The 15,323-nt window shown below is 40.0% G+C and overlaps 1 protein-coding gene across 1 annotated transcript; it reads right to left on the reverse strand.

Annotated features, from left to right (window-relative positions):
* Positions 1 to 2,168: 2,168 nt before the first annotated feature.
* On the reverse strand, positions 2,169 to 12,052 carry CAT (catalase). The gene is made up of 12 exons (XM_014309117.2): positions 11,863 to 12,052; positions 10,879 to 10,989; positions 9,407 to 9,537; positions 8,689 to 8,793; positions 8,228 to 8,353; positions 7,631 to 7,822; positions 6,751 to 6,903; positions 6,495 to 6,633; positions 5,355 to 5,485; positions 4,939 to 5,046; positions 4,305 to 4,391; positions 2,169 to 3,876 (listed from the first exon to the last, which is right to left on the reverse strand). The coding sequence occupies exons 1-12, from the start codon at positions 11,918 to 11,920 to the stop codon at positions 3,811 to 3,813; spliced, it is 1,407 nt and encodes a 468-aa protein (XP_014164592.2). The 5' UTR covers positions 11,921 to 12,052; the 3' UTR covers positions 2,169 to 3,810.
* Between the last annotated feature and the right edge of the window lie 3,271 nt (positions 12,053 to 15,323).

Below are 15,323 nucleotides of genomic sequence, written 5' to 3' on the forward strand. Positions count from 1 at the left end.
GTTTAAAAATGGGGAACCTGAGAGAAACAAGCAAAGAATAAATTACTGAAATTAACAGACACAGCAAATCTATATAAGGGATTTCTGTTGTTCATCACATGCTATGAAACAGGAAAGAAGTTTTCTTTTTGGCTCAGTCCATTAGAGACTTACAGTATTTGAACTGCGCTGAGTAGCAGGATGTAAAAATATTTAGTAGTTTTTTTCATTAAAAAAGTAAAACTATCAGTTTATCAAGCTTCAGTCTGTGACCTGAGAATAAATTTCAGTCCAGCTCTTGAGGGCCTGCAGTACAAGGATTTTTCCAGCTGCTCTGGGTTGAAGTCTGACTTTAGGTGCAATTCCAGCATGACAAAGTCCAAGCTTTCCTCAGACAATTAAACCACACAGGCTCTGCTGTGTAATCCAGGCTGGAAAAGTGTCATCATCAACAGTCACCTATCAAATACTTCACTTGTTATTTTTACACCACTGCCTCGTTGTTCAGCCTTCATTTGCTTTCCCAGATGTGTAACAATGCACCACTTTACAACCTTCTGCAAACACACGGCTGGTTTTGGGAATCTTCTTCATCTTACTGATCCATCCCAGCTGGAATCATCCTGAATGCCACAAACCTGGCAAAACTGCCTTAAATTCATTTACAATAATCAAAAGAGAGCCTCAGTTATTTTCCCAATTCTGTCCAAAATGACCTTAGGCCTCTGCTGAGGTTTAATCTCCAATGTCAGAGTTGTGGTTACGCTCAAGTCCACCTTTGCATGCCACAACCTGTGTCATGATCACACAACTCTGACCCCAAACATCAGCTCAGACTGAGCTCTGCAGTATTACCTGGGGAGGGCAAGGGTCAGGCTTTACCATGCACTGCAGATCTCTGTGTAATTTGTTATCAGCAGGAGATAAGAACACACAACCCATCAGTGGATCGATTCACTTCTGCAGCGCTGGGCTGGAGCCCCACAGCAATCTGAACTCACAGTGTAGAGAGAGTCACAGAGGGCTCATCCAGTCCAACCCCCTGCAGCAAACAGGGACAGCTTCCACCATCCCAGGCTGCTCAGAGCCCCATCCAACCTGGCCTTGAACAATTCCAGGGATGTGGCACCCATCACTTCCCTTGGAACCCTGAGCTGGTGCCTCATCACCTGCATAAAACATTTTGTGAGAAAATGATGACTCACCTGCCTGCAAGAATTCATGGATGAGATATACAAACAGAGAACAAACAGCCTTTTTCTGCAAGATGAGCAACAGGTATGGAATATTTGTCAAAACAAAGTGATTGGTTCACTGGAAGCTGAAATTATGGATACCCAAACACTGCTTAGCAGGCAATTCCCATCAATGGGCTGCACTAAGGAAAGGAAATCAGGGCTTTTTTCCAACATCTTTGAAGCACTGGAAAGTCTGATTCAAACCTACTTCACCCTTTTTCTCCCTACATAACATTTAGCAATCCCATGAACTTCCTCATCTCCTGCCACAGCTCACTATAACAAATGTGATTCTGAAATCTGCTCATGGTTTTTAGATATCCAAGTTCAAATATATCAGGGAAGGGAAAATAACCTAGGAATGAAGGCCCATTAAAAGAAGAGGTACTACTGGAGAAGCTGTAATTCCCCAAACATTAGTTTCAAATTCATTCCCAGATCCACTGCTGGAGATGTGCATCTAAAATACAACAGGAATAAGAAAATGTTGAGCAATTCTGCTTTACAGATCACTGAAATCATACTGCAACAACCTGGCAAAGGAATGTTTGATTTTAATTGAACAGAATACAAAAACAAAACAAAGCTGCTATTCTGTCATGTCAGCAGTCTCTTTACTCTCAAAATAAGGAGGTGTAAATGGGTTTATTGTCTTATTTATTTGAAGAAATAACATTATTGTTCTTCCAGTGTTGCCTAGCGCTCTCCACAGCTTTGGGAAAAGCTAAGTTTTCTGTACACTTGTCACAGCCAGTTTAGCATAGATCACAGTTCATTTAAGTCATTTAAACACAACTGTGGAGTTGAAACATGAGTTTTTAAAACAAAGGCAGCTGCAAAAACTACATCCAACCTACAGCTTCTGCACCACCTCCAGAAAAACAGATGAAGGGATGTATGAACTTCCTAGATTAACACAAAGTATTTGAAGACATTTGCACAGAAAACATGTTGCCAAGAGATTTTTCATTCCATTTATTTCAGAAATAAAAGAAGACAACAAAATAAATCACTTAGCAGACAAAACCAAAATTAGATGATTAGGCCTTGTTTACTCTTTTCCAAAACTTGTTAGGATTCTCTCCAGCACAAAATATTCCCACCCAATCATCATGCCTGATAATCCCACATGCCTGATCAGGTAAAAAGCAAATGGAATCCTAGAATACAGTAGGTTATCAGTTCATATTATGTTACTGCACCTCTACCCCAGCTGATTTTTTACAAGAGCTTGGTAGATAAACGAATTGCAGAGCAAGTAACATTCTCCAAAATTTAACGGAACAGCATTTAGTATCTACTCTTCTTTACCTGCCACCATTCCTAGGAATTCACACTTAAATCAGGAAGTAATCTTAGTCAAAATACAACTCAAGGCAGACGCAGAAATGCAGTGATTATTGACAAATCACCCCCAAACTGCTATGATTTGAATTTTTTACATTTGCTTGAGTTAAGAGCAGTAGCTGGGCTCTGAAGTGCTTTGCATTTAGCTTGGACAATAATTATCACATAACTGGGGTCCCAAGATTTTTTGCACAATTTAACTAAACTGCAAATGCTGGGTAACATTACAGCATGCCTCAAATCAGATTTTAGACATTTGCTAGATATTTACATTTATACAAACATGATGCCTTAATTAAAAGATCACCCTAAAAATTAGCCCTGGCTTGATCAAGAAATAGCAACAGCAGATTATTGCAGTAAAATAAGAATTTCAACAACCACCGGGAACAGTTTTGAAATTTCTTGAGCTTGAATTTCAATATTAATGCATTAGAAGGTTTATTTATTAACATTTGGCATGTTTAATATTTTTCTATTTAAAGTCTTACAGATTAAAAAGAACAAATTACTCTCCTACCCCTGAAAGTACTGTAAGATGTCATCAATTTAGCTGAACAGTGCATGGAATAAAATATCCTTTGCTACCTCCCCTATGACAGTTATATCCCAACACAGCATTAGTAAGCAAAGATTATCTTAAAATATATGTTGGGAATAAGACTGAACTGTATTTAGATTAAACTCTGTAATTAGCTTTGTCTCTCTCAAAAGGAATGAGACACACCAACATTTTACTCTCAAGGTACTGGGTATTGGTTTACTTCTGGAAGGCCAAAAATGAAATTCAAGAGGTGTGTTTATAAACACAGACAGATAGTTAATTATTTTATTAGAAATACTGAACAGCATCAACTTTTTAAGCAGTTTCTCCATGAGGGCAATCACAGTGTCCTTATAGAAATTCTACTGTGTGATTTAGTCAAGAAAGTTGTACAACAAAAAAAATGAAGCAGTATTTTGATTAAATTTCTGTTTGCTCCTAGAAATGAAGACAATTTCTTATCCATGAGTTGTTTAAAAATCCCCTAAATTGTTATCAAGCAGTAAAGCACTAGTGTTGAAAGGCACTAGGATTGGAGCTTGTGTTACCTGGTTGCGAGTACAGACAGCACTTGAGAGCTCAGTAAATCACACCTGTAAAACTCTCCTGTGCTTGGACCCAAGTCTGCTACATTCATTAACGTGTTGGACAGGTTCTTGTGCAGCTGGAAGGATGCAAAATTCAGAGCAGATCTCTGCAGATTTACAGGTTGGATCTTTCCTTGACAGACATACGAGTTCTGGACTGTGTGTACGTTCTAATTACATCCTGAAAATAAAGCAAGAGAAAAACTCAGAGCAAGTTCCATTTAAAGTAAAGAAAACTGCAGGAAAAAATTGAATCAACTGAGTTGTTGTTCTTTGGAGCAAGCACTGAGCCTAGGAAAGGCTTGTGGCAATGTTTCATTACCATCTCAAAGGGTGGGTAACCAACCTGAACACATTTTATATCATGTACAGCTACCTTCCAGAAACCCTACAAACCTCAACTGAAACAAAGTCTTTGTACATCACCAGTTAATCAACATTTAATTGTTATTAGAGTGATGTTTTCTTATTCTGCAATTCTACAAGCACTGACTTCTGGCCTTCAGCTCAAATGGGGATCAAGACTAATTTCTCATGTCATTGGATTTCCAGGAGAAGCCAAAATAACTCACAGCCAGTCAAATGCAGCTACAAAAATCATTACTGTACCTTTTTCCCACCCTCAGCATTGTATTTGTCCAGCAAAGCCTGGATACAGGCTCCATAACTAGGATGAACATCAGTGAAGTTTTTCACCTGCACAGGAAGACAAAGCAGAAAAGGCAATAAGATTTTTTTCCTGCATTTCAAGAGGGTTCTTTACCACACTTCCTGGGCTACAAGCAGTAGGTATCATAAGGAAGAAAAGTTTAATTCTGATCAGTTATAAACAAGGTATGAACATCTTCAAAGATGATTTCTGTTATGCCACACAGAGCTCATCCCCAATTTAAGCGAAGTTGCCCTGGGAAGGATGAGATCCAATCCCTCCTTGGCCCTCATTGCCTTCTCCTTGTTTAGCGCAAAACCTTACTCTGGCAGTCATCTGATTTTTATAACACCAAGCTAAACATATGTTCAACACCTGTCCCATTCTTCCCCCCAGGAAAAAGTTACTTTAACATGTTATATATTGATGGTATATTGTGTAAATAGGCAAATACTTAAGTATGAGAATTCCTGAGTAAGAAAAAATCCAGCCGTTTCAGAGAATTCCTGATCTCCCTTTCCAGAAGCCATTACGACAATAGCTGGTTACTAGGCTGGTAGGAAGCCTGGAATAAACCCCAAAGAGAGCACTTACAGCTCGTTTCTGAATGAAGAGCTGGGCATCCTTCAGATGTTCTGCAATGTTCTTACACAGCCTCTGGCGCTCTTCCTCATTCAGCACTTTGAGGTAGAATTCTCGCACCTGGCCGTAAAGGAAACAAAGGTTTATTTTGATAGTCCCAAAAGTGAATAAAAATAGCTTTCACTTCCTAGTCAAGCAACACTTAAAATACTCAAAACATTTAAAAGGCAGACAATCTGTCAGGGTTTTTTTTTGGCAAACATGCCAACAACTCCTTCTCCAAACACTAATGGCAAGAAAACGAGTCACAGCCTCTACCTAACAATGCCCAAAATCTGAATTTCAGATTGTGTGAGAACTCATACTAACACACGCCCTACACACTCCTCATTGTGTGCCAAGCAGCACAAGCCTTCCCACAGCCCCACCTGGGTCACGTTGTCCTCATTGGCACTGTTGAAGCGCTGTACGTCCCCTGAAGCAAACATGCGGCTCTCCTTGAACTGGGGCTGATCCTCAGGACCAGTGAAGCTGTTTGGGTAATAATTTGGAGCACCACCTGAGAAAAAAATAATCCCCAAACCAAAATCAATCAGATGGCACCACTTTCAAGTAAGTCAGAAGACAGAGGATGTTATTTGCTTGGAGGAATCTAAATCAATTACTCAGTTACTATTAGTTTTATTAAAAACAGCTGACAGCATTTTTCTGTCAACACCTTCAAGCCAGTACTTAACAGCACCTGCTACAAAGAGAATTTCCACAGCTTTTTCCAGAGAATATTGATTTGATTCAAAAATAAGAAAACCTGGCCACTCTCACAAGAATACTTCTCAATTATGATAGTCATGGTTGAAGTTTAAGGCAGCATAAAAACACAATCATTTACATATCTGAAGTACTACAGTGCTTCCCTGTGTAGGGGGTATATTTTAAACACGTAGTGAACTAAGAGAACTACATAAAAATAAACTCATTATCTATTCTGGGACAAGAACAGCTGTCCTCAAGTTCCTGTTTTTCAAATATTTCCCTCTCCTCCCTCAGCAAGTGTCTGAATTCATAGCCCAGAGGAACACATATTTTGGCATGAGCCACAGCTTAAGTACATCCTTGTTTACTCTCAGGTGGAAAACAGCCACTATTGGGCAAACCCTGACAGAACAGAAGCTGCTCAGTAGAGGGGAAGTGACAGCTCTACTCTTGGCATTTTCACTTTTGTCTTTCACAATCTCTCAGAAATCTGAAAGCAAAGCAGTTTAGTGGACTGAGCCAAGTCAGTCTCTAAAACCTGACTGTGGGTATTCTCCCACAAACTGCTTTCCTGTTAAAAGCCTTTTTATTAAGTTTTAAACACACCCTAAGCTTCACTTGCTTTTTATACTTTTAAACAAACTCCTCATCTTGTATCCAAATATCCCAAGTCTCCTTTACCAGATTAACAGAGAAGATATACAAGCATTCTACACAAGTACGTAAAGATAATAAACATGGATCTTAAGCCCCCTGTGAACTGAAGAGAACGCTGCAGCCCATGCCTAAGCATCATTATATTGAAAGCTGGCTACCTTGGTTGTCAGAAACAGTCATTGGCCCATCCCTCTGGTAGTTGGCCACCCTGGCTCTGAAGGGACAGTTGACAGGGATCTGCAGGTAGTTGGGGCCCAGGCGGTGTCTGTGGGTGTCAGGATACGAGAAGAGGCGTCCCTAAAACATTGAGCACAAACATGAACCACCACTTGTAAAACACTGGGGCATGTCAACTCAAAGCTTCCATAAAGCAGCAAAGTAACCAATGCTCCTCAGGTCACACCTCCTGTTTACCTGCAGCATTTTGTCAGGGCTGGGCTCAATGCCAGGAGGCATGTTGCTAGGGTCATAAGCCATCTGTTCCACCTCTGCAAAGTAGTTGACAGGATTCCTGTTCAAGACCAGCTTTCCCACAGGGATGAGAGGGTAGTCACTATGAGGCCAAACCTGTAAGACACAACACACATCCAGTAAAATCAACATTATTACAGTATTATGCAGCTTAACTGCCAGGCAGAATTCACCTGATTCCAGTCTAGGTTAAGAAAATACATTACTGAGTTTCTTTTCTCTTAACAAACATTGAGGAATGTCTTATTTTCAGAAGCCTTTTGCAATTAACACAGATTATTAATGCAACTTATTTCATCATCCCAGCATAATCTCAGCACTTGAGTACTTGAATGAAATACCCGCAGGCCCTTGAAAAGGTGCCTAGCGAAGCAGGGTGTGGGTGGAACTGGTGGCACAAATGTTTTCAGCTCCTTCAAAATGCTTAACTGGCTTAACTGGCCTTTTCTGTGCCATCTGAGCTGCACTTTTAAGTTCAAAGGTCTTTAGCCACTTGGGGAGAACGGTGTTAGAGGTAAAAAAGAGTTTATGCAATGCTAGTTTAACTCAGCGTCTTTCAATGAGGCATTCCTAGGAGCAGCTATTGGAAGTGGGACAAAATGAGACCAGCAAGGCTCAGGGTGTGACTCTGATCTGAGATCACACTTCTGAAGTGCCATGGGATCTACAGGCCTGGAATCAAGCCCTACCCATATTTCCCTGAGGAAGAGTAACATCAGATATAACACAACTACAACTTCATCTCCAGAATTCCTGGCTCTACAATAAAGAATACACTTAAAAACTACCTGAAACTGAATATTCCCAGAATTATCAGACATACCTTAGTCACATCAAAAGGATTAAATGGGAACTTCTCTGCTTCTTCAAAGGTCATAACCTGAATGTAGAAGGACCATGAAGGAAAGTTCCCCTTGGCAATGGCATTGTAAAGGTCCCGTATGGCATAGTCAGGATCAGTAGAAGCCAATCGTCCTGCTTCCTCCACAGAAAGGTTTTTGATGCCCTGGTCAGTCTAAAAGCAATGAAAGCACCAGTTACAGCATGCAGAAAGTACTGCAGAGATGATTCATCAAGAATGGATTTTAGCAAGATTTATAATCCAAGAATGAGATTGTCCAAGTTCTAACTTCTGGTAACTTGAGTTCAGACTTATAGTACATTCAACAGCTGCCTTCCAGATAAAAATCAGTTCACTGACAGTGCTCCATTAACAAGAGACAGATGCCCAAATAAGAGTTTCTTACAGTCTAGTAAAGAATAGAAGAAGAAAGACCTCTCCTACTGGTTAAAGGTATGAAGCTGATACTCAACAAGGACTCCACAAACCTTTGAGCCTGAATTAAATTTGAAAAGTCACAGAACTTTATGGTTTTTATCCAGTATGATGTATAGTTCCAATTAAAAAAAAAATCAATACCTTGGCATGGAATTTGCAGTAAACTGCGCTTCCATCAGCATTAACCAGTTTGAAGGTGTGTGATCCATATCCATTCATGTGGCGATAGCCATCGGGAATGCCACGGTCACTGAACAGGAAAGACACCTGAAGAGAAGGATCAAACAATATAAATGGGCTCAGCATATCAAGGAGAAAGTCTTCACTCCAGACTGTTTGTTTATTGTGTTAATCTGCATCACTGGGAGTTATGTTAATGTTGTCAGGAATTCCTTGAGGAATTTCTACTTTAAGTGTTAATGAAATAAAACTGACTCCCCTGTAAGCATAGGCAAGTATGAATAATTTAAAATAATATTTAAATAAAATATAAATAAGACTATGTAGACTTCTAAATCAAACATGGAAAAGAGAGAGTTAAAAACCTGCTGTCATAACATGATTATCTTATCATACAAAATAAAGTCACGGGAAAAGCTTACTTGATGCAAAGACTCAGGGCGAAGACTCCAGAAGTCCCACACCATATCTGGATCCTTCAGATGAGTCTGAGGATTCCTCTTTTGGCTATGGATGAAGGATGGAAACTAATTTGCCCAGAAGTTTAAAAGGAAAAAGAGTGAAAAGAAAGAAAAAAGAAAGACAAAGCTGTAAGATCACTGAAAAACAAAATCTTATACTGCCATACCCTTCCTGCCAAACACATTAATTCACAGACCAGTCAGTAAAATTAGGGTAATGTCAAACATTCACAATTAGAATAAACAGAGATAAAGAATGCTTTCATTTTGTGGTTGATAATGTGAGAGATAAAACTGTTCAGATTTGTATATCTGTGTTTATGTGACTCAAATGAATACAGAGATACTATGAAGTATCTGTGCAGAACTCCTGCACTCAAGGAAAACCCCTCTGCTAACTGCTGTCAAACTTATGCCAAAAGACCAAAAGCCCCAGATTTAATAAAAATAATTGGCAAGAAGGTTTTAAAGTGAAAAGTTCAAGTGAAAAGTATGAAACCATATAGGTTATCAAGTTCTAGTTCTTTATTTACTTTTGTTTAAGAACATCTTTCCAAGTAAAAAATGTTCAGACAATCTGACCAACAACCAAGTTTTGCTTCTGCGGGAAGCCAAAACAAGATGTGAATGAACTTTTGGGCTTTCTCACCAAGTACCCTCACCTTTTGTGCTTACTCACCAACATTGCATCCCGAATAAAGAAGATGGGAGTGTTGTTTCCCACAAGATCCCAATTCCCATCCTCTGTGTAGAACTTCATGGCAAAGCCTCGAGGGTCACGAACTGTGTCAGCTGAGCCAGATTCTCCAGCTTGAAGAAATACATGAACACACAGAAGTGTTAGGATAGGAAATGCATATAAATATGAGCTGAAAATAGGCCATAAAATCCTAAAAGAGCAAGGTTTGTTCCAGTCTTTTCTACACCAAGGAACTGTAGGAATATTTTCAACAATGCTTCAGGTACTGTGAGTTTTCAAAGTGTAAAGCCAACCAAACATTCAGGCCACAGTTAAAAAAAAGGAAAAAACAAGTATATCCACTTGAGACAATTAAGAGTGGAATTTGCATTATCACTAAGAGAGACATCATCAGATTTTAAGGCTGAATCATCTAAACCCATATTTGTTTCTGTGCACCAAATCCCAGTGGAAAGCTCTCATCTGAAAGGTAGCAATCTAACCAGCGTGCCTAATAAAACACTATGGAAGAGCTGTAATCCGTTTAATTCCTCCTGCTTCACCCAGGATGGGATTTCCAATGGGAATTTAGACCAGAGCACAAGTGCTTAGCACAACACCTGAGCAGAAGTGATCCAGAAGTGCTCAGAACAGCGAATGCTGAATTGTGATGAAATCGGTAGGACGCTCATTCTCACGTTAAAAACCCTGTGTATTCCAGAAGAGCAGGGAGGGAACCTGTCCAAACAGGGCAGGCAAAGGGAAGGGAAGGATGCAACAACCTGCTCCAGCAGCAGTCCACATTTCAAACTCAATCCCATATCCTTACCCTGTACAACACTCAGGACACCCTAAATCCTAAGGGATTTAAGACTGGAAACAGCCCATAGGCCGAAGTCAGCAGCTCCCTAGCCTTGCTGGACTACTTTTTCCTCTCCAGTACTTCCAGAACTGAATCCTCATTAGGATTTCTTTTCTTTTAAATACATGCACATCATGAATTATAATTTTTCTATCAGACAAGCTATTGATCACAATCAGCTTCAAGTAATAGCATTGAAGATTTTGCTAGCTTCTGAATTCCAATCTTTAAGAAATCAGTTTATTTATGGAAGATTGTTTGGTTTTATTTGCCCAGTATTTAGTTTACATCATTCATCCCCAAAACATCCCTGCAGCATAAGAGATCATAGGTATTTAACTTGTAAGTGTTGATTGTGATCCAACTAGAAACAAAGCAAGCCTTCTGTCAGAAAAAAACAGCTGGGGCTGCCCTCTCTCACATATTTTAGACAGAAAAGAGTCTCCAGAGAGCTCTGAAAGAAAGGGGCAAAAGCTGCTTAAGGTCTTCCATGTAAGTGAATTTCAGAGAAGATGAAGCAAGCACTACAGACACCCTTAGGTGCCCTACAATGCAAACAGTGCTCTCAGGGCACACATGCAGAAGACACAAAGTGAATTTAGAACCTTACCAACAGTGGAGAAGCGGATGGCAAGCGGAGTCCTTTTCCCAATGTGCTCAAACACTTTTGCCTTACAGTACTGGGTGATATCATGAGTGACTTCAAAATAGCCAAAGGCTCCTGAAGAACAGCAAGTTCAAAATATCAGATCTAGGTACCTTCCTCCCACTCCCAACTTCTCTGTTGTTAACATATAACTTCAAGTCCAAGGGAAGTACACCAGTTTAAATAATGCTCTAAACACTCCATTTTCTTTCACAAAATTGATTTAACACAAGCTATTTGCTCATTCTCTCCTCCTTAACTGACTGTTAGCAGCTCCCAGCAGCGGCACAGAAGATGCTCTCCTGCCAAGATCTGTGTATTCATCTGGGAGCAAGGCAGGTATTTCTTTAATCCTTCTATGAGTTGCAGAATTTTTGGTGCATCTGTAAGCTGGGTGAAGCAACACAACCCTTTCCACCCCCACAGAGGAACTTTTCCCATGTACAGTCGTATTTTGAATACAGCCCCGTGTTTGCTTCTTCTAGGCAATGCATGACAAAACTCAGGGTACTAATTCTACCTTACTAAGATCAAGAATAATTTTTTAAAGGTTTAGGTTTTTTTTTTTAAATTTAAATATTAGATTATCAGCTTGCTTTGGCAGACATACATTAGAAGACAAAGCCAAATTCTCTATTAAGTAACATGCAAACAATATTAGATAGAGATGGGGAGATGAGACAGAAGAAGCAGAGACTACAACAGATACAGTAAAAATTGAAGGGCTATAACCACATTTTCTCTCATTTTTGTAAATAATTTTTCAGTGCTTCAAGTTTTGAGTTCTTTTAAACTAGGCCTTACCACTGTTGTTTCTATACAACATATATTTATTATAGCTAGTAACACTAAATCATAAATAACAATGTAATTTATGCATCACAATCTACACATTTACTCAAAAGCTCTTTAATTCTACACAGAGGAAATGTGTGATTTTAAACATACCTGCCCCTTTTGCATGCACAACTCTCTCAGGAATCCTCTCTCTGTCAAAGTGAGCCATCTCATCAGTGAAAACAACATCTTGGACAAGAAGAGGCCCACGTGGCCCCACTGTCAGGATATTCAGCTTATCCCCAATGGGGTTCCCAGCACCTGTGGTCAGGACATCTGGTTTCTGGAAGAAAGAGAAAGTCACTTTCAACACCAGAAATTAAAAACCCTCTGGATCTGAGCCACACAATGTGCATGACTGTTCAACCATTACATGTCACAGAACACATCAACAAGAAGTGGCAAAATGACTTCAGATTCTGGGGGAAGTTACAGAACATACAGATGTTTACCTAAATCACAGAGCTAAGTTTAAAGACAATTTAAGAAGGGGAGCTGAAGTCATGTAAAATCCAGTAATGTTTTCTGTGGTGTTGCTGCTCAAGACTACTGATCTCGCTTCAAGAAAAATATGGGGTGGGAAAAAAAAAAAACTAAAACAGGAGCAGCTGCTGGAAAATAAGGGAGAAAGGAGAGGAAGAAGGAGGTCATGTCAGTACAGGGGTAGAGACATAAGGAGAGAGCTACAGGCAGACTAAAATGAGGTTTCCTTAATTAGTGTTGGTCTGAAAGAGTTATGGAAAACAACAGAAGTAGGAACACCTGAGGAATCATCATTTTAGACTCCTGCACCATGGAAGGACTAAGATTAACACAAGCCCTAAGAAGCTCCACTGCCAGGAAATGTCCTACAACTTCAAGAAACACCTGCACTAGAACTGAGCGCACTCCTACTTTCTCATAAAAAGTTTCCAGTAGAAAAGACTTTATCTGCATCACATGTGAGGTTATATGCTCCTTTAAGGCAATATTCCCGGTTTACTGGGTGCTGTGGAAAATGTAGTGAGAAAGGCACATCAGCTCCAGAGACCTGCTGGTCGCAGTTTTCAGTTTTTTCTGAAGTACATCTATTGTCAGGAGCCTTGTAAAGGACTTAGAAGAACACAAAAACAAATAAGGACAAAGGAAAAAATAAAGGAAATAAACACAAAATTTTCAACAGGGCGAGCTTAAATAGAGTCACAGATTCCGACCAGCTAACAATAAATCCATCACAGTTTGCACTAAACTGACATAATTCCATATGGGCTCTCTATCCACACTATCCAGAAGCATCCACACACCTGAACCTCGCCAGCACAAACTCCCTCAGCCCTTCCTGATGAGTTCTCCCTCTTTACAGTTCTATAAATGAAAAGGGATGGTGGAAAGAAGGAAGAAGCAACTCTTGATGAGAAAAGTATTCATTATTCTAACAGTGACTGCATGGGGTTCCAATTCTTACCCTACGTTCTGCTTTAAGGGGGTTAATTACTGCAAGCAGACAAAATTCCCATCTGATAGAAGATGGATTCCCCCCAAAATGCAGCTCACAAAGGCAAGGAAAGAACAATTATTCACATCCATACCCAGAGCTCTGGATGAGGCAGAGAACACAGGGAGTTCCAGACACCTTTGTTTCACTCAGGTCCATGAATAACCACATAAAAGACATTTGACAGGATAAGTGCACTTCCACTGTGTTCCTACTAACGTGCAGCGCGTGCTACTGCAGCTGGCTTGGATTCCCAAAATATCCACCTTCTTTATTGCTCCTGCACCACTTCATTAGCATAAAGCTTTAAGCATAAATCCAATTCCTTTGGGATGCCTGGAACCCTCACCTACACTGAAATCTGCACAAACATTATAAAAGACAGTAAGTAACTGGTTACGAGCATAAACATGATGTTCAGAAAGTTACAGGGAAGTTAAATACAGCCAAATTGTATTTCAAGTCAAACAAACAAGCATCTCCTTAAATCAAAAGGTTATCTATAGCTTCTTATGGGAAATATGCAAGAGTAGAAATTGTTCTCAGTATATTTTCCACTGTTTATTTATTACAGACAAGACTATTCTATAAAGCCAATATTTAAGGCCACCAGAAGTAGCTGCTAAAACCACAACTTGTTGATATTAAGGCTATTAAAAAAATTAACAGCTTTGTGGCTGTACAGTCTCCTTTGTGTAGGCAGACTTTCTAGTGTCCACATTAGAAGTAAAGAATATTCATTTACTTAGTGGAAGGAGATAGTCACTTTAGTTTCAGGATAACGTTATGTGGGGCATAGAAAGTAAGTTCCAGAGAGGAAAAAAACCCACACCATAGTTTAAAGAAGAACTCTCATACTACTTTTGGACCTGAGTTTGTTTGATGCCTGTGTTTTCTTTCATCTGGTTGGGAGCTGCACACAGCCCAAACCTTGATAGGTAAGAGTTTTCAAATCGGTATTTCATTACAGCACTAACCTGCCACGACAAAAAGAAGGGAAGGAAAGCCAGGAGAATTTTAGTTGCTGCTGTAGCAAACAGCACACATCAAAGTGCACACTTCCAGGCATTACTGATACTTTGCACCTCATACAACTTACTTTAAAATTCTAATAAGTCCTCCCTACTTTCTATCTTAAAGTCTCATGACTCCTTATGCAACACAGACTTTGGGTTGCCTCCCAATCTCCAAATTAACCTTGGCCTCTTTTCAAACGCTGCTTTGCTAAAGAAAAGCTGACATCCCTACAAAAAGAATTACTCATGGATAAAAAAGGAACTATTATGACACATGCTAGGATATGATGGAGTCACAAGTCATCGGGTAGTCTTCACACTGTACCTTTGAGAACCGAGAGAAAAAATAAAATTAATATGACTTAACAGTTCCAGTGGGAACTGAGACTTCCACTTGCATCTTGCAAGATTGCCACTTAAAACCAGTACAAAGTGTATTTAGTAGCAAATACACATTTCTGTCAGAAACGACACGTGGAAACTGTCACAGCGACATGACGAAGAAGGGAAGTGAACTCTTGCAACATTTACACCTTAACCTAGATATCTGGAGTCTATTCTATATCTTCAGATGACCAAATGCCATGCTGTTGATTACATGTCCTTATGATTTCAGTCAGCCACCTGTCCCAGTCCACTTCATAGGACCAGAGAATGGTTTGGGTTGGTTGGAAGGGATCTTCAAGGTCATTGAATTCCACCCTCTGCCACGGGCAGGGACATAGGACACCTCCCACTATCCCAGGTTGCTCCAAACGCCGTCCGACCTCGCCTTGATCACTTCCAGTGATGGGGCAGCCACGGTTTCTCTGGGAAACCTGTGCCAGGGTCTTGCCACTCTCACAAGAAAGAATTTCTTCCTAAAAAATTCACTTCAGTCCGGTCACGCAGAATACGCTGAGCTGGAAGGGAGCCACAAGGATCACCGAGTCCAACTCCTGGCCCTGCACACATTACTGAACATGCTTTATCCTTTCTATTATTCCCTAGTCACATTTCCACCGGGCTCTACCGCTGTGACAGCAAACCGAAACGCAAATTTCTGATTTAACACAGAAAAAAATCCCCCCCAGCCCTGCCCG

The sequence above is a fragment of the Geospiza fortis genome, unplaced genomic scaffold (genome assembly GCF_000277835.1).
Source record: "Geospiza fortis unplaced genomic scaffold, GeoFor_1.0 scaffold590, whole genome shotgun sequence".
Taxonomy (NCBI): Eukaryota; Metazoa; Chordata; class Aves; order Passeriformes; family Thraupidae; genus Geospiza; species Geospiza fortis.